Consider the following 20,544-nt stretch of genomic DNA (forward strand, 5'->3'; position numbering starts at 1 on the left):
CACAGGGAGCAGGGTTATTCTTGTGAGTGGCTTTAGAGTTGATTGCTGCCTGGACCTCAGCATTTAGTTTGCAAGACAGTCTGCCAAGGATGAAGCAGGCTACATAGCATCTTCCTCTTCTGGCCAGGGAACCGAGAAGAGGAGCGCCCTGCTTCTACTGCATCTTATCTTGAGGTGATAAGGTGTGTTGGGGTCACCAGTAAGAGACGGTGCTGCCAGTGAAGTGGACCGTCAGAGCAGACGAGTGGCAGGTCCATGCCCCACGTCTCCTAGTTCACACGCTTCTGGACATGAGTGATACAGTCACACTGTGTGTATTCTACAATTTTCCTCTTTGACCTGCTGTGTTCCTGAGGTTCTTCAATGTTGACACAGTTGTGGTTCGATGGATTTCATTGCAGTTTATAGGCTCTTGTGTCTCCATAAACAGACCTCCCTGTGTTGAGGAGGAGCCCTGGCTGGCTTTTAGGGTTTTGCTCTTAATCATGGTGCCACAGTGACTCCCTCGCCCATACCCGCTGGTGCAGAGCCTGTTGGTGGAAAGGCATTCTGTGAAGCAGGCAGGTGCTCGGCCTGTAGGGTGGCACCCCAGCCACAGGGATGTGTTCCCAGGTGTTTACCCACATTTGCCTTCACCTGGAAAGTCTTGGGGGCTCCTGTTACATCCACATCATCTTCAACCTTGCCATTAATCATTCTTCTCCAGTGTGACTTGGCATGTCTCAGCTACCAGAGAAGGGGGAAGTGTCAAAGAATAAGGATGGAGAAGAAAGAAAGAAAAAATTTACTTGTGCATGATCTGACTTCCTACATAGGAAACCGACAAGACAAGTTAGAGCGGTGAGCCAGATACTTCAGATCAAAGTATAAAATTAGTTCTCTTATTACACCACCAACAGTCAGTTAGGAAATAGAATTCTTTTTCTCCTCAGTGCAAGCTAGTCTTTATTCTTTACATTTGACAGGGAAAAGAGGAAAAGAGCCAGCCCATGTGACAGGACATGGCGAGTGAGAAAGGAAGTGGGGGCACAGCAGAGTCAGCCACTGAGTCTTTGCTTTCCGGGGGTGAAGTCCCTGCAGCCCCAGGGCTGAAGTCTCCTGTAGTTGGAGAGCAAGGGGAAGGGGAACCAGAAGAGGACAAACTACTCCTTCCTCATAAATTCAAGATTTCAAACAAAGCTTTGGTGTCTAACAGAGAACATGGAGTTATATTTGTTTCCTGTTAAACAGTCGTGTGGCCACTTGGATAGACGTTTCTTACACTTGCACAAAAGCTCTTGAGTGACCTGGAGATACATGTATCTTCCCCTGAGTGATCTCCCAACCTCACTTTCTACAAAGAAGCACCCCCACCGACCTTCTCTCTTCCCTAGGATTTGAGATTAAAGTAGTTTTGATCCATGCAAATGCAGCAGTGTGTTTGTCATGAATCATGTCAAGTAACAGCCTTGACCTGGAGTTGGGGACAAGGGATGGAATGTTTCTAGCTGCTTCAGTACTTCTGGACAAACGTTTTGAGTTGTGGAGATACCCGCACAGACTAAAGGTACAGGTGTGTTGGTGAGGATGGAGAAGGGAGTAGAATAGGAGTCAAGTTTTTAGTACAGAAGATTTGGTCTGAAATGGGGGAAGGGAACACGAAAGAAGGTCTTAAGACCCCTGTTTTGAGATGGGGGGTGGTGTACCCCCAAATTTGTGTCTCAGATCCTTTGCCTGGTGCACAACCTTTTATCCGTCTCTTCTTTGAATACAGTAGGAAGCTTGTAAACAACAAAACCCCAGAAGAACATGGGAAAAGGCCACTGCCTTATATTTACACCACCTAGGCTACCTCGTGTTATTTCCAGATCAGTGACTCATGAAGTCCTGTGAAGCCCCCACAAATAGTAAGTAGATGGGCAGACACTGGGGTGACAGAACCCAGCATCAGACATACGTCCCTCCATGTGCTCCAGTGTATCTACCCCATTCCAGCACTGAGTCCCAGCTTGTGAACTGAGCCCCTTGTCCTTCAGCTGCCACAACACTGACCACTGCTGCTGGGGGCAGGTTGCTGACGCCAGATACTAGGAAGAAGCCCTTGCCTGTGGTCGTGAGAAGCCAGGGCGAGAAAGCTCAGCGTTATTAAAGCGTAAGGATTTTGCTTCATCTTCACCTGGAGGCTCGAGCTGGTACCCTTTGAATCCACTTTTTACAGACACACAGGAACCCTGGTGAAGGCTCAGGGAGGTGAAGCAAGTCTGTGCCTGGGATCGCAGGTCCGAAACGGGAATCCCTCATCACACGTAGAGACAGCCCTTACCCAACCACGCTTCCTCTTGGTGCTGTCACCTGGTCCTGCCTCTCCTGACCTGTCTACACCACATTTCCTGCTCAAACTGATTTCCATCCTTCCAGTAGGAGATCAAGTCATGGGGCAAGAGTTAAAACCTTGTCTCCTGTGGAGCATTGATGGTAGAGAATGCACTGCTCTAGACTGAAATACACAGTGGAGCATTTCTATGAAGGAAAAAGTTAAAATACAGATGGTTCATTTGCACACAGCTAGTGCAGCTTGGCATCCTGAGAAAGTGGGCCCCCAGGGAGCAGTAAACAAGTGGTGCTGGCTTCGGTGGAGGGAGAGGGCTAGCAGGTCTGCAGCTGTTGCCAGCCGTCTCTCTGCCTGTCCTCAGTCCCGTGTCCTATCCCAAGAACAGGTCAGGAGGAGGCCAGCAGGGGAAGCCCTGTCTCAGCCCTGAGAGAGGGGGTCCCAGAGAGCAGTGGTGTGTCCTGTGGTCTTGTGCTCCGCCTTCTCCGACACAGGAAGTGTTATTACTACATAGCCTTCCACAGGAAAACACTTCCATGTCCTGGCCACTTGGAAAAGCTGGAAATTTGGGAGTAGAGACCAAGAGGTATGCAGGTTCCGGAGGTGTTTCCTCCTCGCCCGCAAGCACTTGCCCAGAGCTGCTGCCTTCTGTCTCACCCCTCCCCTTGCCAAGAAGGAAGTGGGGGGATGCCATGTACCCTGCCTGAGGTCCATGGCAGTGCCCCTACCCACCCTTTCCCTGCTTTTGCCTCTTTGCTCCTCAAACCTTGGATTGTGAAAAGATAGCCCCTCTCGTGGCTGCTTTCAGCCCCCTGGTGACTGGAGAGACTCCATGCCCTTGGGGGACTTCTCAAAGGTCAGCTCCACTGCTTTGCCCTCCTTTAAGTTCCGTAAGCCCTCTGTGTACAGCTCACTCTAGGGCTTAGAGACATCCACTTGGAGGTCAGGTATGACCCCAGGGGTCATGGATGGGAAGCTGAACCTGGAGCATAGCGACCCACTTTCAGTTGCCAGTACTGCACAGCAGCTCCACTGGCTCCTTGGCACAGCCACCTGCAAACATCTCGTCGGACAGAGAACCAAGATCCCTGGTCAGGTGGCTGTTGGCCCCAGAGAAGTCCAGAGGCCAAAGTGGTGTTCTTATAATACTGCTTACAGTAGTGAAAGACGAACCATAAGTACAGAGGAATAAACCCTAAGCCAGGTGTGACCCGTATGTGGGAAACGCATCGGAGGATGCTGATGAGGATTCAAGCAAGCGAAGACATTCTGTTCATGGAGAGAACGACTTGGCAAGATGTTGTGTCCCAGAGCTGCTCAGAGAGAGGGCTCAGGGGATTCTGCTCACAGTCCAGCAGGGCCCTCCTCCCACAGGACAGGCTGACAGATTTGAAGAACGGTGAAGGGCCAGGTTGACCAAGACGTAAATGCCACACACTCAAGCCGGCACCCAGGTGGCAGCTTCTAGTATCACTCCACACCAAGAGGAGCCCAGATTCCAGGGTGAGCCGGGAAGAGGGAAGGTGAGTCTGAAGCATGTGGCTGAAAGGAAACAGGTACTCTGGCAGGAGTCCCGAGGACACAGGAACGAGCTTGAAGTGGCTTCAATTAAAGCCTCATCATGAATAACGGATTATAATATGTGAAAGAGATTCTCAACACTTCTATTCAACATAGTTCTTTTGGACAAAAAAAAACAAAAGGTATCCAAATTGGTAAGGAAGAGGTAAAATTGTCTTTATGTGCACATAGGTGTACAGAAAACCCTGTGTACCGACTTCACACACAAACTACCAGAACTGATAATGAATTCATCAAGGTAGCAGGATACAAGTGTAACATACAGGAATCTATGTCATTTCTTTACACTAACAATGAAATAACACAAAGGGAAGGTAAAAAGACAGTCTTTTTAAAAATTCTGTCAAGTAGTATAAAATACTTAGGAAAAACCTAAGCGAGGAGGGTGAAAGACATATGCTGAGAACGATTGAACGCTGATAAAGGAAATTGAAGATGAGTTAAAGAAATGGAAAGATATACCGTGCTTTTGGATTGGAAGAATGAATAGTGTTTAAATGGCCATACTACTTAAAGCAATCTACAGAGTGGATGTGACCCCTATCAAATTACCCATGACATGCTTCACAGAACCAGAACAAATAGTGCTGAAATTTATGTGACACATGGAAGAGGAGAGAATTCATGCATCCACAATGTTCTGCATACCCACACACACAATCCTAAGATTTATATGACACATGGAAGGGGGAGAATTCATGAGTCCAGAATTCTCTACACATACACACACACACAGTCCTAAAATTTATATGACGCATGGAAGAGGGGCAAGTTCATGAGTCCACAATGCTCTACACACAGAATTCATGAGTCTACAGTGCTCTATACACAGGCGCAGGTGTGAAGTTAAGCTCTACAGAGGGGCAGAAGGAACAATCAAATGGAAACTCGCCACTTTGTGGACACTGTTTTGTTACTTGATTGGTTTAAAGGGTAACTGGATGGATACAAACATATCAGGTTGGTACAAAAGTAAATTACTGCTATCTGAATTTTAAAACATTTTAACTAGGCTCAAAGACATCTTTATTGATCAAAACAGGAACCATTACAATGAACACATTGTTGCAAACAAGAAATAAGTTTGTTTATTCAAATCTGTAGCATAAAAATCTGTGCTTCAGGATTGGACCAACTTTTAGAAAGCATTTTCTGCCTCTTGCTGGTTGTGGAAGCATTTTGCTTGCAAAAGAATGTTGTTGAGATGCTTGAAGAAGTGGTAGTTGGTTGACCAGAGATCAGGTGAATATGGTGGGTGAGGCAAAACTTTGCAGCCCAATTTGTTCAACTTTTGGAGAATTGGACCCATTCTGTTGACCAACACAGCCACTGCAATTTTCAGTGCATCTCATCGATTTGCTGAGCATACTTCTCAGATGTAATGGTTTCACTGGGATTCAGAAAGTTGTAGTGGATTAGACGGGCAGCAGACCACCAAATAGTGACCATGACTTTTTTTTGGGGGGTGCAATTTTGGCTTTGGGAAGTGCTCTGGAACTTCCATTTCTTCTCAGTCCAACCACTGGGCTAGTTAGTTGTCGCTAGTTGTGGTATAAAATCCACTTTGCATTGCATGTCATAATCTGATTGAGAATGGTTCATTGTTATGTAGAGTAAGAGAAGGTGACACTTCAGAGCGACAATTTTTTTTAATTTTCTGTCAGCTCTTGAGGCACCTACTTGGCAAGCCTTTTCACCTTTCCTATTTGCTTCAAATGCCAAACAACCATAGAATGGTTGACATTGAGTTCTTTGGCAGTTTCTCGTGTACTTTTAAGAGGATCAGCTTCGATGATGATCTGAGTTTGTTGTCAACTTCTGATGGCCAACCACTACGCTTATCTTGAAGGCTCTCATCTCCTTTGCAAAACTTCGCATACATTCATTAGCAGTTCCTGGGTCAAATGTGATGATGTTGCAAGTTGTCTCTGCTGCTTTCCGACCTATTTTGAACTCAAATAAGATTGCTTGAATTTGTTTTTTGTCTAGCATCATTTCCATGGTCTAAAACAAATGTAAAATAAACAGCAAGTAATACATTAGCAAAAAACATAAAGTGAGAAATGCACATTAAAATGATGTGTAGTATAACCACATTGAAGAATGTATTCCAATATTAAACAGCAAAGTTCAACAATGCAAAACCACAGTTACTTTTACACCAACCTGATACAAGTTCAAGTATTGACACTGCCCTCAAAGCTTCATCCACAGATTACTTTTTTTTCCCTCACAGATTCAGTTCAGTTCAGTCACTCAGTTGTGTCCAACTCTTTACGACACCATGAATCACAGCACGCCAGGCCTCACTGTCCATCACCAACTCCCGGAGTTCACTCAAACTCACGTCCATTGAGTTGGTGATGCCATCCAGCCATCTCATCCTCTGTTGTCCCTTTCTCCTCCTGCCCCCAAGTCCCTCCCAGCATCAGGGTCTTTTCCAATGAGTCAACTCTTCGCATGAGGTGGCCGAAGTATTGGAGTTTCAGCTTCAGCATCAGTTGCAGATTATGTATTAATAATAAAAAGGAGAATTCCCTGGTGGTCCCCTGGTTAAGACTCTGCGCTTTCACTGCCTAGGACCCAGGTCCAGAACCTGGTGAGGGAACTAAGATCCCACATGCCCTGAAGCACAGCCAAAATAACTTACAAAGAAAAAGTAATTTTTGTTGGAGAAATCTGGCAGATTTCCATCTGTCAGGTGATGAGAACCAGCAATCAGGCAAATCCAAAATTGAGGACCATTCAATATTGACCTGAACTCTTCAAAAATTTCTCTTTGATGGAAGGTTAAAAAACTGTTCTAGACTTAACCATGGTGACTACATGGCAGTGCATGGTCCTAGGTTGTACCCTAGGCGGGGGACTTCTGTGAAGGAGATTACTGGGGCAGGCGGTTGGGCCAGTGTGAATGTGGACTGTGTCTGCGCTGCGTCACATGTGCCACCTGCAGTGCTGTGCCACCCACACTCCAGCTGCAGAAAGACCCTCGGGCACCGGATTCTGACGTCAGTGGAGGAGGTGTAATGGTCAGTGAGCGAGGCCTTGTGAACACACGTGGCCAAGGTTGCTGAAAGTCCTGCCTCCCCTCACCCCAAAATCCACTTCAGATGGCTCAGGTGACTTTAGTGTGAAAAGAAAACTAAAACATTCTGGTTTATTTTTTTTTTAATCAGCATTATTGAGAGGAATCAAACTGCATGTGTTTTGAGTGTGGTGATTTGAGAATTTTACCACGCGTGTCCTCTCAAGAAACCATTGCCATAATCAAGGTGACAAACATATCCGTTGCTCTTCAAAGTTTGTTGGGTCCCTTTGTGCTTCCTCTACCCCCGCCTTTTGTCATCTGCTTTTGTCGCTATGGGCTGGTTTGCATTTTCTAGAGCTTCCTGTGCAAGGAGTAGTACTGTGTGTCCTTTCTTTTGAGAATGTGTGTGTGTGTCATGGTTACTCCTTTTTATTGCTGAGAATTATTCCCTTGGATGCCTACTTTCTTTATCCCTGCACCTGTTCACGGGCACTTGGATTTGTTCCAGGTGTCAGGCACTCCAAACAAAGCTGCTGTGAACTTTCGTGTAGATATGGACATTCTTATCCTTTTACTTCTGGGTAAGTGACTAGGAATGAAATGGCTGAACCAAAAGTAGTGAATGTTTTTTCTCTTTGAAGAAACTGCCAGACCGCTTGTACTTATGTTCCCACCAGCAGCATACAAGGGCTTTGTTGGTTCGTATCTTTCAAATAACTTGTTTGTTTCACCTAAATTACTGAATGTATTGGCATAAAGCTATTTATATTGCCCCATGTTTGTGCGTGCTCAATTGCTCAGTCATTTCTGACTCTTTGTGACCCCACGGACTGTAGCTCCCCAGGCTCCTCTGTCCGTGGGGTTTTCAAAACCCTGGCAAGAATACTAGAGTGGGTTGTCATCTCCTCTTCCAGGAGATCTTCCCAACCCAAGGATTGAACCCACGTCTCCTGTGTCTCCTGCATTGCAGGTGGAATCTTTACCATTGAGCCGCCTGGGAAGCCTGAATCTAGTGATGTTGTCTCTCATTCCTGCGTGTTTTGTTGTGTTTTTCATTTTGTTTTGTTTTTGGTTGTACCATGCAGCTTGTGAGATCTTAGGTCCCGGACCGGGGATAGAACCTGGCCCCTCAACAGTGAAAGCACAGAGTGCTAACCAGTGAGCCTCCAGGGACGTCCCTCGTTGTTGCTGTTGGTAATTTGTGTCTTCTCTGGTTTTTCCCGGATCAGTCTCATTAGAGATTTATCAACAGTCTGCTCAAAGGGCCAGCTTTGGTCTCAGTCATTTTCTCTTGTTTCTCAGTTTTCTGTTTCATTAGTTTCTGCTGTGATCTTTTATTTCACTTCTGACTGCTTAGGGTTTAACTGTTTTCTTAAGGTGGAAGCTGAGATCATTGATGTGTTTTCTATAGTATAGGCATTTAGTGGCTATAAAGTTTTCGCCTACCATAGCAACATTTCAAATCCTGATGAGTTTTCTTTTTCCTGTAGTTCAAAATGCTAATTCCCCTTTTGATTTCTTTCTTGATCCATAAATTATTTTGAACTGTATTATTTAGCTTCCAGATATTTGAGGATTTTTTTCCATAGAACTGTTATTTCTTTTTTTTTTTTTTTTTGGCATCAACTATTTATTAGTAGTTACAAACCAAATTTATTCCTTACCAATATCTCTACATGAAAAACCTTCATGTAATAAATTTTTAGTGCCCAGAAGATAGAAATAAATGGAACCATAACAGTATAGCACAAGGAAAAAAAGATATGCATACTCTGGTTCATTAAATGAGACTTGTCCTGTTAACAGCATACTTTTAACATCGGAATAATCTTTTATATTCAAATATTATAGGGTTTCATACAATCTAACAGTGTTATGCACACTAAGTTGTAATTTCAATACACTTTCTCTTTTAATAAATGTGCAGAGAACTGGATCGATTTTCCACTCAATGAATTTTTCTTATATAGATGAGGAGAGAGAGATAAGTATGGATTAAACAACAACAAGGGCTATTTGTCTTTTGAATTACATTGATATGTTGTAAGAGTTTATTTGGCAATGATTTTCCTAATGCACATTCATGAAGTAATAATGTGAATTATTGGGATATATAGACAATTTTCACTCTACCTGCTGCTGCTGCTGCTAAGTTGCTTCAGTCGTGTCCGACTTGTGTGACCCCATAGACAGCAGCCCACCAGGCTCCCCCGTCCCTGGGATTCTCCAGGCAAGAACACTGGAGTGGGTTGCCATTTCCTTCTCCAGTGCGTGAAAGTGAAAAGTGAAAGTGAAGTCACTCATTTGTGTCCGACAGTTAGTGACCCCACGGACTGCAGCCTACCAGGCTCCTCCATCCATGGGCTGTTCCAGGCAAGAGTGCCGGAGTGGGGTGCCATTGCCTTCTCCATGTTATTTATTTCTAAATGAATTCCACTGTTTTCTGAGAAAATATGTTGTATAACTTGAATCCTTGTAACTTTATTGAAGCTTGTTTTCTGACAAGAATGTGATGTATCTTGATAAATGCCCTATGATACCTGGGGGAAAAAAAGCTTGTTCTGCTGCTGTGAGGGGTGATTGACATCTCTAGTCAGGTTGTGGATTTGTCTCTCTCCTTGTATTGCTTCATGTATTTTGAAGCTCTGTTGTTAGCTGTGTGAACACTTAGAATATGTGTTTTCTTGATCAGTTGATGCCTTTATCACTGTGAGATGACTGATAATATCCCTGGAAACACTCTTCTGCACAAGTCTACCATGTCTGATGCTGACACAGCCCTTCTCGTCTGATGTTGGTGTGGTGCACAGTCCTCCTTGTGACCTAGTTAGACCTGAGGAGTGTTTGGTGTGGATCCTTTCTTTTCCATCTAATCTGAGAAAGTGTGCCTTCCCTGTGGTGTTTACATTCAGTGTGATTAATGACAGGATTGGCTTTGCTGTTATTTTTGTGCCATCTGGTCTTTGCTTCAGTTTCCTTCCTTTTTAACCTTATTTTGAATTAAATTTTTTGTGGGTTTTTTTTTTTTTAACATTTCTAAATGATTTTTTTTGTGATGGCCTCCTCTGTTGAATTTTTTCACTGTCTTTGTGGTGTCACAATGGTGGTTCAGTTAGGGTCTGTCATCGCCAACAGGATGCAGAGAAACCTGACCTCGTGGACTGCTGCTTGCTTGCCTGTGTGATAGTGTCGTGTGTTTTATTTGCATGTTGTAAACGCTGCAGTGCGTTGTTATTTTTGTTTAAGCAGTCATGTCTTAATTTTTTATTTTTTGCTGCTCTGGGTCTGTGTTGCTTTGCGTGGGCTTTCTCTAGTCGAGGTGAGCAGGAGCTACTCTTCATTGCCTTGCGTGGGCTTCTCATTGTGGTGCTTCTCTTGTCGTGGAGCACAGGCTCTAAGCATACGGGCATCAGTAGCGGTTACAGAATTCTGGGCTCAGTAGTTACGGCGCAGGGTTCCAGGGCACTTGAGCTTCAGGAGTTGTGGCGTATATGCTCAGGAGTTGCGACTCCGGGCCCTGGAGCATGGGCTCAGTGGTTGTGGCACGCGGGCTTAGTTGCTTCATGGCAGGTGGAACCTTCCTGGAGCAGGGATAGAACCTGTGTCCCCTGCATTGGCAGGCAGATTCTTAACCACTGTGCTACCAAGGAAGTCCCATAAACAGTCATACTTTTTAAATTTAAATAATTTTTATGTACTCATGTTGTTTCCAGTGCTTTTCATTCCTTCTGTAGCCCCACACTTCCATGTGGCATCGCTTGCTTCCTGCCTGAAGGACATCCTGTAACGTGTCACAGTGCTGGTGATTGATTCATCACCCTTTTATATCTGAAAATATCTTCATTTTGTCTCTGCTGAGGTTTTTTCGGCAGATTGTCAGTTCTTTTCTCAGTTCTTGGAAGATGTTCCTCCACTCTGCTTTTTCCTCTGGCTGCTTTCAAGGTGTTCTGTTTATCACTAGTGAGCATTTGGACTGTCGCGTATGTCAGTGTTGCGTTCTTTATGGTTCTTGTGCTTGGAGCCTATTGAGCTTCTGTGTTCATGGTAGGCCACAAGCTTTTGTCACATTATGCCTTATAACCTATGGACTTTGTTAAGTTTGTTCTCATGTCACGTGTAAAATGTATTTTTTAAATATTTAATTGCAAAAATGAAAAGTTGCCCTGTTGATATCAAAATCAAAAGTATTTAGCATCTTATAGTGCCAGAAAGGAATGCAGTACTCAAACAGCCTGCAGGGATGGGGTGTTAGAGGGCCCCAGGAGCTGCTCGCTGAGAAGCATGCAAGGCCAGGATGCTTGGAGCAACAGAATAAGTGATACAGTGCTGGAGTACAGACCAAAATGTGACACAGACACTCGTGGGCTCATACTGATGGGAAAAATAGTGAAAAAGTGAGAAGACACACATCTGTGTGGAAGCATTCCAAGTCGTATATATATGAATGCTCTGCCCTCTGGGAAGGGGGCCCAAAACCCCTCTTAAGTGTGGGCCACGTGTGGTGACATCTCCACAGGGAGAACGGCATGGGTAGGGGAAGAAAGAGAAACTCCCCAGTGGAGACACATGACAGATACACCTCAGCCAGGTGACCAAGGGTACAGCCATGGTGAGGAGTCATACTGCAGCACAGCCCTGGCGGGACATGATGAGAAGGGCACTTCCCCCCTGTGGTCTTCCTCTCCAAACCCACAAGCCCAGACTAATAACGAGAAAAACATCAGAGAGGCCAGCAGAGGGGACAGTCTGTGCATCACTGTCCAGCCCTCCTCCAAACTGTCAGGGTCATTCAGACCACGAAAGTCTGAGAGACCCTCCTGGCCAAGAGCAGCTGAAGGAGACATGACGACTACTCGTCATGTGATCTTGGGACACGTCCTGGAGCAGCCAGAGGGCATGAGGTTAAACCTGAGGAAGCCTGAGTAGTATACACTTCAGTTAATGACAGTGTATCAGCATTGGGTCATTAGCTGTGACACCTTTCCCACACTGGTGCAGGATGTCAGTCGTAGGGAGACTGGGACCTGGTTGTGGGAGCCAGCAGGGCTCTTCCGCCTGAGCCCCTCACCCCACCCCCACTGTGAAATTGGCCTTCCAGCCTCTCCGCATGTCACTTCTCACTGCTCCTGCCCAGCCGCCCCCCATCAGCATCACAGGCACTGGCATCCTCAGTGCAGATGCACGGGAGGGGGACTGACGCACTCTCTCTTGCAGTGGGCATCCCCACCATCCGGTGGTGCGGGGCTGAGGGGGACTACAACGTCATGGTGATGGAACTGTTGGGACCCAGCCTGGAAGACCTCTTCAACTTTTGCTCTAGGAAGTTCAGTCTCAAAACCGTCCTACTCCTTGCTGACCAAATGGTAAGACTTCATTTTTCTCCACTGAAGGGCAGCCCGCATGCTAAGCACAGGCTTGGTTTGATTCATCAATCTGATGAGGCCTTCAGGGTTGTTTGCTTCCTTTTTGTGCTATGCGTGCATACGGAGAAAACAGAAGCTTGTTAACTGTGCAAGAGATAGTGACCTGTGGAGGGAAGTGGGTGTTTGCAAGTGGGCCAGGGTTCCCTTGGTTCCTTCTGCCAGGCTGCAGCCTTGGGTTCAACCTGTCACCCCTGCTTCTCCACCTGCAGATTAGTCGTATTGAATACATACACTCGAAGAACTTCATCCACCGAGATGTGAAGCCGGACAACTTCCTCATGGGGCTGGGTAAGAAGGGCAACCTGGTCTACATCATTGACTTCGGGCTGGCTAAGAAGTACCGGGACGCCCGCACCCACCAGCACATCCCCTACCGCGAGAACAAGAACCTCACTGGGACGGCGCGGTATGCCTCCATCAACACACACCTTGGCATCGGTGAGCCCTCCCGCCCTGGCTGTCCTGCAGCCTCTTGGGGGCCCTGAGGGTTGGTTGTGGCACATTGGGTATGGAGGCTGGCATCAAACCTTCATAGCAAAGGCTGGCATCTGGGCCTGCAGACCTTGTGAGGCATGGGGGACAGCATGTGCTGGGGCTTCCTAATGGGTGGCAGTGCATCTCCTAACAGCACAGCAGCGTTGCTTCTGCAGAAGCAAAGACTCCAAGTGTCCTTCTCTGAGGCTCTGAGTTTATCCCCAGGCAGCATCTCTGGGGTGTTGCTGTGCATGCTCAGGCATGCTGCCCTGACCTGCTCTCCTCTCTATCCAGAACAATCTCGAAGGGATGACCTGGAGTCTCTGGGCTATGTGCTCATGTACTTCAACCTGGGCTCACTGCCCTGGCAGGGCCTGAAGGCTGCTACCAAGAGACAGAAGTATGAGAGGATCAGTGAGAAGAAGATGTCCACTCCCATCGAGGTGTTGTGCAAAGGCTACCCTTGTGAGTGTCCGGCGGACAGTGGGCCAGCTGTAGTTCTGTGGGAGGGCAGGGGCCTGTGAGGTCTGGAAGGACCACGGAAGTCCCCCAGAGGCTGGCTGTCCAAAGCCCCCTCAGTGTCCTGCGGAGTTAGGGAGCTGAACTAACTCAGGTGACCTGCCCTTCGAGTGGCCACAGCCTCTGTCCCTAGTGCTTCTCTGCCTTCCTGAGCCATAACTCAGGGAGTTTTCCTTTTGTTTTTGTGAGACTTTTCCTGGGATAAATGTCTCAGGTAAAACTGTTATGCTCTGTGGTGCTCAGTCTTATCCTCTTTCCTCAAAGCATGCCTGATGTATCAGGCTCCAGCTTTCACAGCCTCTCTCTGTGGCTGTGGGTGGTCAAGGGTTCTGTGGACAGACACCATTCTGGCTCTCAGTCAGGAATACTGCTGGTTACCTCTGAGTCTTCTGGTGTTTACAGCTGAATTCGCCACGTACCTAAATTTCTGCCGTTCCTTGCGTTTTGACGATAAGCCTGACTACTCATACCTGAGACAGCTCTTCAGGAACTTGTTCCATCGCCAGGGTTTCTCCTATGACTACGTGTTCGACTGGAACATGCTCAAATTTGTAAGTGTGCCCCCAGCTCACTGACCACTCAGCGTGGAAGGGGCTTGCCTGTCATCAGAAGGCTGCCAGCTGCTGCCATCCCTTTCTGGGAGCTGTACGGGGTTGGGGCTTCAGGAGGCATGGCTGCCACATGGGGAGCACAAGGGGTTCTGAGAAGCAAAATGCCAGAGGGCAAGCCAAGGAGGCGCCTCAGTGCCATGACGGAGTCCCCAGTGCAGGTCTGCCCAGACCAGGGCTCTCATTTGAACTCTGCAGTCCTCGGGATGTTGTGACTGCACTGGTCTGTGAATTCCTTGTCAAGGGGATGTGACTCCCACCGGGTGGGGTGAAGACTTTCCCCTCCTCCCCTCACCTGGCTGTGCCGAGGCCCAGCCTCCCAGGGGTTGAATGGCCTGGGAGGTGCTGTGTGTTAGGTCTCCGTTTGGCCTTGTGAGGAGCTAGACTTAACATTTGATTTCCTTTGTCACCCAGTTTGTTCATTAAGTATGAGCCTGTGTTTGTGTGCATGCGCATTGTCAGGACTCGGGGTGGGATAGGATGGGAGCTTGGACTTCAATTTGTTTCCTCTAAAACAGGCCACCTGTCTCTGAGTTTGTTGTAGAAGTTTGTTTAATCTTTGACACTACAGCCAGAATCCCCGTTTTTTGTTTTAATTTGCACTTCCTCTTTCATTAAAAGTGTGTTCTATGAGCGTAAAACAAAAATTGGCATGTTTCTAAGGTAACAAAATCTGATGGAGGAACAGAACCTCCTCCTCAGAGTGCAAAACAGGAACCCTTATCCCGTGGCCTCACGGGTGCATGGGTGCTCACACAGACCAGGTTGGGGCAGATAACTGCAGCCTCCACAAGCTGGGGCCAGCCCACAGAGCCGGCCTGCCCTGGACCTGGCCCGTGCCATCCTGCCAGACCTCTTTATTAGGATGGCCTTCGAAGGACAACCTTTGGGGGTGGTGTTGCAGGTTCCTTGGAGTCTGCACATCAAGGTGCACTTCCTGTCAGAGTTACTGTAACAAATTTTTTGTTTTTACATCGTCACCCCTCACAGGGATTCGGCAAACCTCTTGTATAAAAGGCCAGACAATAAATGGTTTTCTCTCTGCCATCTGTATGGCATTGTGACCGCTCAACTCTGTGTTGTGTGTAACTGGAGAGCCGCCAAAGCAGTGCGTCAGTGAGCAGGCATGACTGTGCCAAGAAAACTATTTGCACGAATGAGTGTGGCTGCATTTGGCCCATGGGCTGCAGTTTGCAGACTCTTGACTTACGGCGCTGGTGATTAGGACATAAGCTCTCCTAGGACAGGTACCCTGGTGTCACCACTTAAAATCCAGTGTCCCTGTGCTTCTGGTTTGATACTCACTGAAAGTGTCGACTAACTGTTCTGGGAGCAGCTAGTTTAGCTGAGGTGGTGCCCACTGCCTCGCCACCCGGGACGAGCCTGGCTGCCAGCCTCGTCTCATGCGCACCAGCAGGACATGGGCCCGAGCCAGGTGTCTGGGCTCTGGTTGGACCCTTCAGCTGATCTGCCTGTCACATGGGCGCCTTCCCCCGGCTGTCGCCACGTTGGGCCGCCTCTGACCTAGGCTGGTTCCTGTCCCCTCGTGAATAATCGCAGAGAAGAAGGCCGCCAGGTGCTGTTGATGGTTGGGTTCTGAGGAGTGAGAATGCGACTGGGTGGAGATTTCCTCTGCTGGGAAAGGAGACAAGCCCGGTTCCGCTCCCCCTCGGTCGTGGGACGGGTCAAGTGTGCCCCTGGAGGGAGGAACGCCTGACTTGTCAGAGGCTGCAGACTTCAGGGGGACTGTTCCACACGCCCCCGTGTTTTTTCGAGTGGTGGCCAAGGGCCTCAGGTAGTTTTTTACCAAACCAGTTCAGTTCTGGTGTCGCCCTCTTTCCTCCATAGGGAGCCAGCCGGGCAGCTGACGATGCTGAGCGGGAACGCCGGGACCGAGAGGAGCGGTTGAGACACTCCCGAAATCCAGCCACCCGCGGCCTCCCTTCCACGGCCTCGGGCCGGCTGAGGGGGACACAGGAGGTGGCTCCTCCCACCCCCCTCACCCCTACCTCACACACTGGTGAGTGGTCCCCGAGCTGTAGGCAGCAGGGTTCTATTTTGTGTGTCGCTTGCTCTGGACACTCCAGTGTGTGACCTCATGGGGTCTGGGCGGTGTGCCTCGTGGGTGAAGCGTGCGCGTCCTCGTTCTGTTCGTTTCTTACTCCGAAATTAGACACGCCGGGGAACCACCTGGGATAGTGCCTTCCAGAATATCTATTTCTCAGAAGTGGGCCTGTTGAAGGATTGTGTTCCCTGTGAGCTCTGTTGCGTTGCCTCTTGGTCTCATGACACAACATTTAGCCTCTTCCTTGCCTGTTGAGACAGGCATTGTAGGCAGAGGCCCCAGCCAGCCTCCACTAGACTCCTTGTGCTTTACTCCCGGGGATCAGCCCGTGGTGCCGGCCTACCCTTAGGGTGCGGTAAGCTGTCCTGTGCCTGAAACTGAGGCAGCTGAGGGTGCTTGGTAGACATGGTTTTCAGGGAGAGACCCTGTGCTGGAGTGTGGGGTTGCATTCCGAGGCCTCACGCTTGCCCTGTCTCCCTCTCCTCCAGCGAACACCTCTCCTAGGCCCGTGTCCGGCATGGAAAGAGAGCGGAAAGTGAGTATGCGGCTGCACCGCGGTGCCCCGGTCAACATCTCCTCATCCGACCTCACGGGCCGGCAAGATACCTCCCGCATGTCCACCTCACAGGTACGCGCCCCGTGGGCCAGCACCTGAGCTTGCCCAGGCCGGGTGCTGCGGGCCTCTGACTTCATGTTTGGTCTGGTCTTAATGGGCTCCAAACAAAGTGAGGTCATAGTTTCATAGTCATTCCTTCTTTCCTTCCTTCCCTTTCTTCCCATATTGGGGTGTTTTAACTGATGGGGTAACGTTGTACCCCTTGATGCAGCTTGGCCCCTTGGTTGAGAGCCTCCTTGATGAGCTGTGTGGGGTGAGGGCTCTACACCCCTCCCCTCAGGCTGTGCTAGGCTGGGACGTGCCACGGGGCCTTCTCTCTCCTGCTGCCCTCCACGTGGCTCCCAGCCCCCGGGCAGCCTTGGAGCCTTGGCCATCTTCCCTGTGCAGGCTGGTGCTTCTAGCCTGCTCACACCATTTGTTGTGGGCACATCCAGCCTTGGAGACTCTGTCCTCGATCTTGTTGACCAGGTGTTCCCCCAGAAGAGTGCCGGGGGCGCGGTGGGTGGCAGGGGTGGCATATTGCCGGCCATCACTGTTTAGTTTATGGGCAGAGGCCTTCTAGAGCCCAGCGCTTGGCAGTGTGCTTTGGGGCGAGGGTTCCTGTCTTCTGGTGCCCCTTCTGATGTTTGTCTTCTGTCTGGCAAGGCAAGTGTGCTCAGAGGTGCAGGGCCTGATCCCAGGCCCCTTTCCCCCCATGTCCTCTTCCCACTGTGGCTTTCCTTGCTGTCCTTCTGTGCTTGCTACCGTGCCTCCCTCAGCAGAGCAGCTCTTTGCCCACATGCGGACGTTTTTCCTCAAGTCGCTTCAGGGTCTCCTCCTGAAGTCAGGGCACTAGGGGTGTACGGGTCAGGAACAACTGAAGTGGACCATTTCTCCTGCTTCAGCCAGTGTCCTGTGGGGACTGGGACTACCCCCTGGTGTCTACTCAGTGGGTAGGTGGTGGGTTGAGGAATGTCCAAAGCCCAGGTCCCGGCCACGTGCTGGGGCAGCGGCCCTGTGCTTCACCACTATGCCTCACGTTTACACTTTGCGTCCTGCCGTCCTCGGTGCTTTCTGGGCTGTGGGCGTACAATGTTGGTGAATTTGGTGGGTCGAGCATTTTGTGAGAACTCCCAGAACCTCAGTCCTGTGGCATCCAGCCGGTCTTGTGGCAAAGGAACAAGGTGTGCCCAGGCACACTTTAATCAAGTGAAATAATGTTTCTGCCAAATTTACTAGTAATTTACTAGCAAGTCTACTAGAAATGGGTTTTTCTTATATGGTAACTTTCTCTAAGAGACTGAAGATGCAGGTAGTTCAAATTGTGTGGCTCAGTGGGTCAGTAATGAGATTGGGCCTCTTAGGGCTCCCAGCCCCACAATCGTCCTCTGTCACCACAGGGCACAGAAGGGGCTTAACAGGTTTCTTCCCACAACCCCTGGAATGCATGAGCTAGCAGTTGGGAGCAGGTCCCTGGAGGTGTTCACCATGCCTGGCCAGGAGGGCCTGGTAGAGGGCTCCAGAACACCTCAGCCAGCAAGGACTGAGGAAGGGGCAGGCTAACTTCTTTTTTAACACAAGAAAATGTGTTTTGCTTTGAGGATCACTGAGGAAAGTGGAAGAGGCTGAGAGTCCTGAGAGTGCCAGGCAGTTATGGGTTTTAATCCAGCCTCTTCACCACCTTGTGTCCATCTTCATTCAGCCCATGACCCCTGAACGTGGACAACACACAGCTTCAGGACCTTTCCTGTAAAGTCTTTCCATCACAATTGCATGTCTTCGCCCTCTGGTTCTCTCTGCTTTCCCTTCAAAGAAATGGGCCTGAACACTGGGGTGGGGGGGCCGGTCTCTGAAGAGATTCAATTTGTGTGTGTCCCTTCCAAAAGAAGCACTCTAGTTACCCTGGGAGTTTCCTTATGATCTTCATGTTGAGGGCAGCTGGACAGCTCTCTCCTTCAGGTTTTCCTGATCATCCCCCAGGTGCTCTTCCTTAAGAGACCCTGAAAGACTGCTGTCCACCAAGGGTGTGATCAGAGTTGCTCCAGCTTTTATGACTGGCCTCCATTCACACCCCCCACCCCCCCAACCCCCGCCAAAAGATGCAATCAGGAATAGGGCCAGTGACACAGTGATCCAGGGGGCAGCGCCACATGTGCACAGACCGCGGCCTCTTCTTACCAGCTTCCTCTTCCACAAGGGGAGGTTGCATCCTGCATCCGTGTACCCAGGCCAAGGAGGTAGCTCATCGTCAGCATACAAGTGCCTGGAGCCCCCTGCCTGCTTGGGGGACGGCCCTGCCGACCCTCTCCAGCTGGGGGTGGGAGGACGTGACATACAGGTCCCTTGCCCTAGCCACCACTCCTCACCCCCTTGTCCTTCTCCAGGGACTGCAGTCCCCATATCCCCCGACCCCAGCCTGCGAATCTGGCCTCTGTTGCTGGAGTGTCATGGAGACTGAAAGGCTTCTGGTGGCTGAACCTGTGTGTGATGTTTCTCTTTGTGAGAAGTGTCTTCTTCATCCAGTGCTGTTAATAGAACATAATACTGACCCGTGGTGCCAGTTTTTCCTTCAGGTGGGCTAGCTGGTTTTAATTCTGGCTCCAAGTGAGGTCCGCAGCCCTGTCCTTCTCCGTATGTCAGTCCTTGTGTCACGGGGAGGTGGTGTCCTCTCCACCTCCCGAGCACAAGCCTCAGGAGCCCCTGATGCCAAGACCCTGTGGAGGGGCTGCTGTCTGGGCATCCAGTTCTCTTACTGCTTGAGGAGTTGGGAAGGATCTCCCTCATTGGCCTCCCTGATGGATCCATCCTCGAGGAGCAGCGGCCACGTGTCCAGGGGCCACTCTGGAAAGGTGGGACCCAGTTCCTTGTGTGGTCCCGGGATCCCCTCGAGCAGTCCCAGCCAGGGGTCCTGGACCTGGTTGAGGCAAGGCAGCACTTGTGGAAACAGGAGGGCCTTACGTGCTGGTCCAGCCAGTGGAACCCTTACCAACAGCTGTCTTTTCCCCCCACCTCAGAATAGCATTCCTTTCGAACATCACGGCAAGTAGCTGCACGTCTCCCCGTCGGAAGGCAGCACTGGGTGAGTGTGCTCACGGCGGGGCTCCTCGGCAGGCGCCGGGCCGGGTGGGAGCTGCCGCCCACTCGCCGGCCTGAGGGAGCACGCAGGGGGTCGGGCTTGCATGCCAGGTGCCCCAGGTAGAGCCAGGGCCCGGCCCAGGTCGTCTCCTTACATGGATTCCAGAGCAGCTACAGTGGGCTGTGCAGTCTGGGGTGACCCCAGAATCCTTTCTGTTGGCCTTTGGCCCTCGCCGTGGTCTCTAGTCAGGAGCTGGCATGGGGAGCAGGAGCCCGGTCTCGGCTCCAGTGGCCCCAGAAGGCTCGGGGCCTTGTGGCCCCAGGTTGGTCGCCGGACGTGTATTGTATTTTGCTGGCTGTGGGGGCCGCGCTTGGTGGGGGCTCTTGCGCTCTCGCTGCGTGAGACACTCCTGATGGTCTCTGCTGTCCTGGCTTTGTCGTCTCTCTTCCTTTAGCATTGATTTCTGTCCTCGTTTGCTTTTCTTTTTGAACTTGGTCTCTGCCCAGCATCTTGTCCACGCTCTCGTCTGTATTAACCCATCAGCCACAGCCGCCTGCTCCCTGCCATTGGTGCATGGCTGGGCCTCCCAAGCCCAGCTCCCCTCTCGGTGGCAACTCTTGTGGCTCCTCCCAGCTGAGGGCTTGCAGCTTCTGTCCACTCGGCACCGCAGGGCAGACCGGCTGTAGTTGTAACGTGACTGCACTCTTTGGGGACATCTTGATGGGAAGTGCTTTTCACGTCTTCCCCCAAGTGGAGTCCCGGTGCCCACTCGGGGCCTGGTCCTTTATTTCGGAACACCAGGCTACTCTCTAGGAAGGGGGCGCTGGGCATCTCTTGCCCGCTTGGACTCCGTCCGGTCTGACTGAT

At 49.9% G+C, this 20,544-nt stretch overlaps 1 protein-coding gene across 4 annotated transcripts in view; it reads left to right on the top strand.

Moving 5' to 3' along the window:
• The window catches only part of CSNK1D (casein kinase 1 delta), a 37,709-nt gene that overhangs the window by 11,111 nt on the left and 6,054 nt on the right, over nt 1-20,544 (top strand). For 2 of the 4 annotated variants that reach the window (XM_070390133.1, XM_070390134.1), the window contains exons 3-8: nt 12,132-12,280; nt 12,550-12,778; nt 13,109-13,279; nt 13,736-13,884; nt 15,790-15,961; nt 16,495-16,634. In XM_070390133.1, coding sequence (XP_070246234.1) covers nt 12,132-12,280; nt 12,550-12,778; nt 13,109-13,279; nt 13,736-13,884; nt 15,790-15,961; nt 16,495-16,634 — 1,010 coding nt within the window. Of the gene's footprint in view, nt 1-7,379; nt 7,499-12,131; nt 12,281-12,549; nt 12,779-13,108; nt 13,280-13,735; nt 13,885-15,789; nt 15,962-16,494; nt 16,635-19,615; nt 19,681-20,544 lie in introns of those variants that run through there. The other 2 variants (XM_070390135.1, XM_070390136.1) reach the window with 2 other exon arrangements.

This window comes from Bos mutus, chromosome 19, assembly GCF_027580195.1.
Source record: "Bos mutus isolate GX-2022 chromosome 19, NWIPB_WYAK_1.1, whole genome shotgun sequence".
NCBI classification, from domain to species: domain Eukaryota; kingdom Metazoa; phylum Chordata; class Mammalia; order Artiodactyla; family Bovidae; genus Bos; species Bos mutus.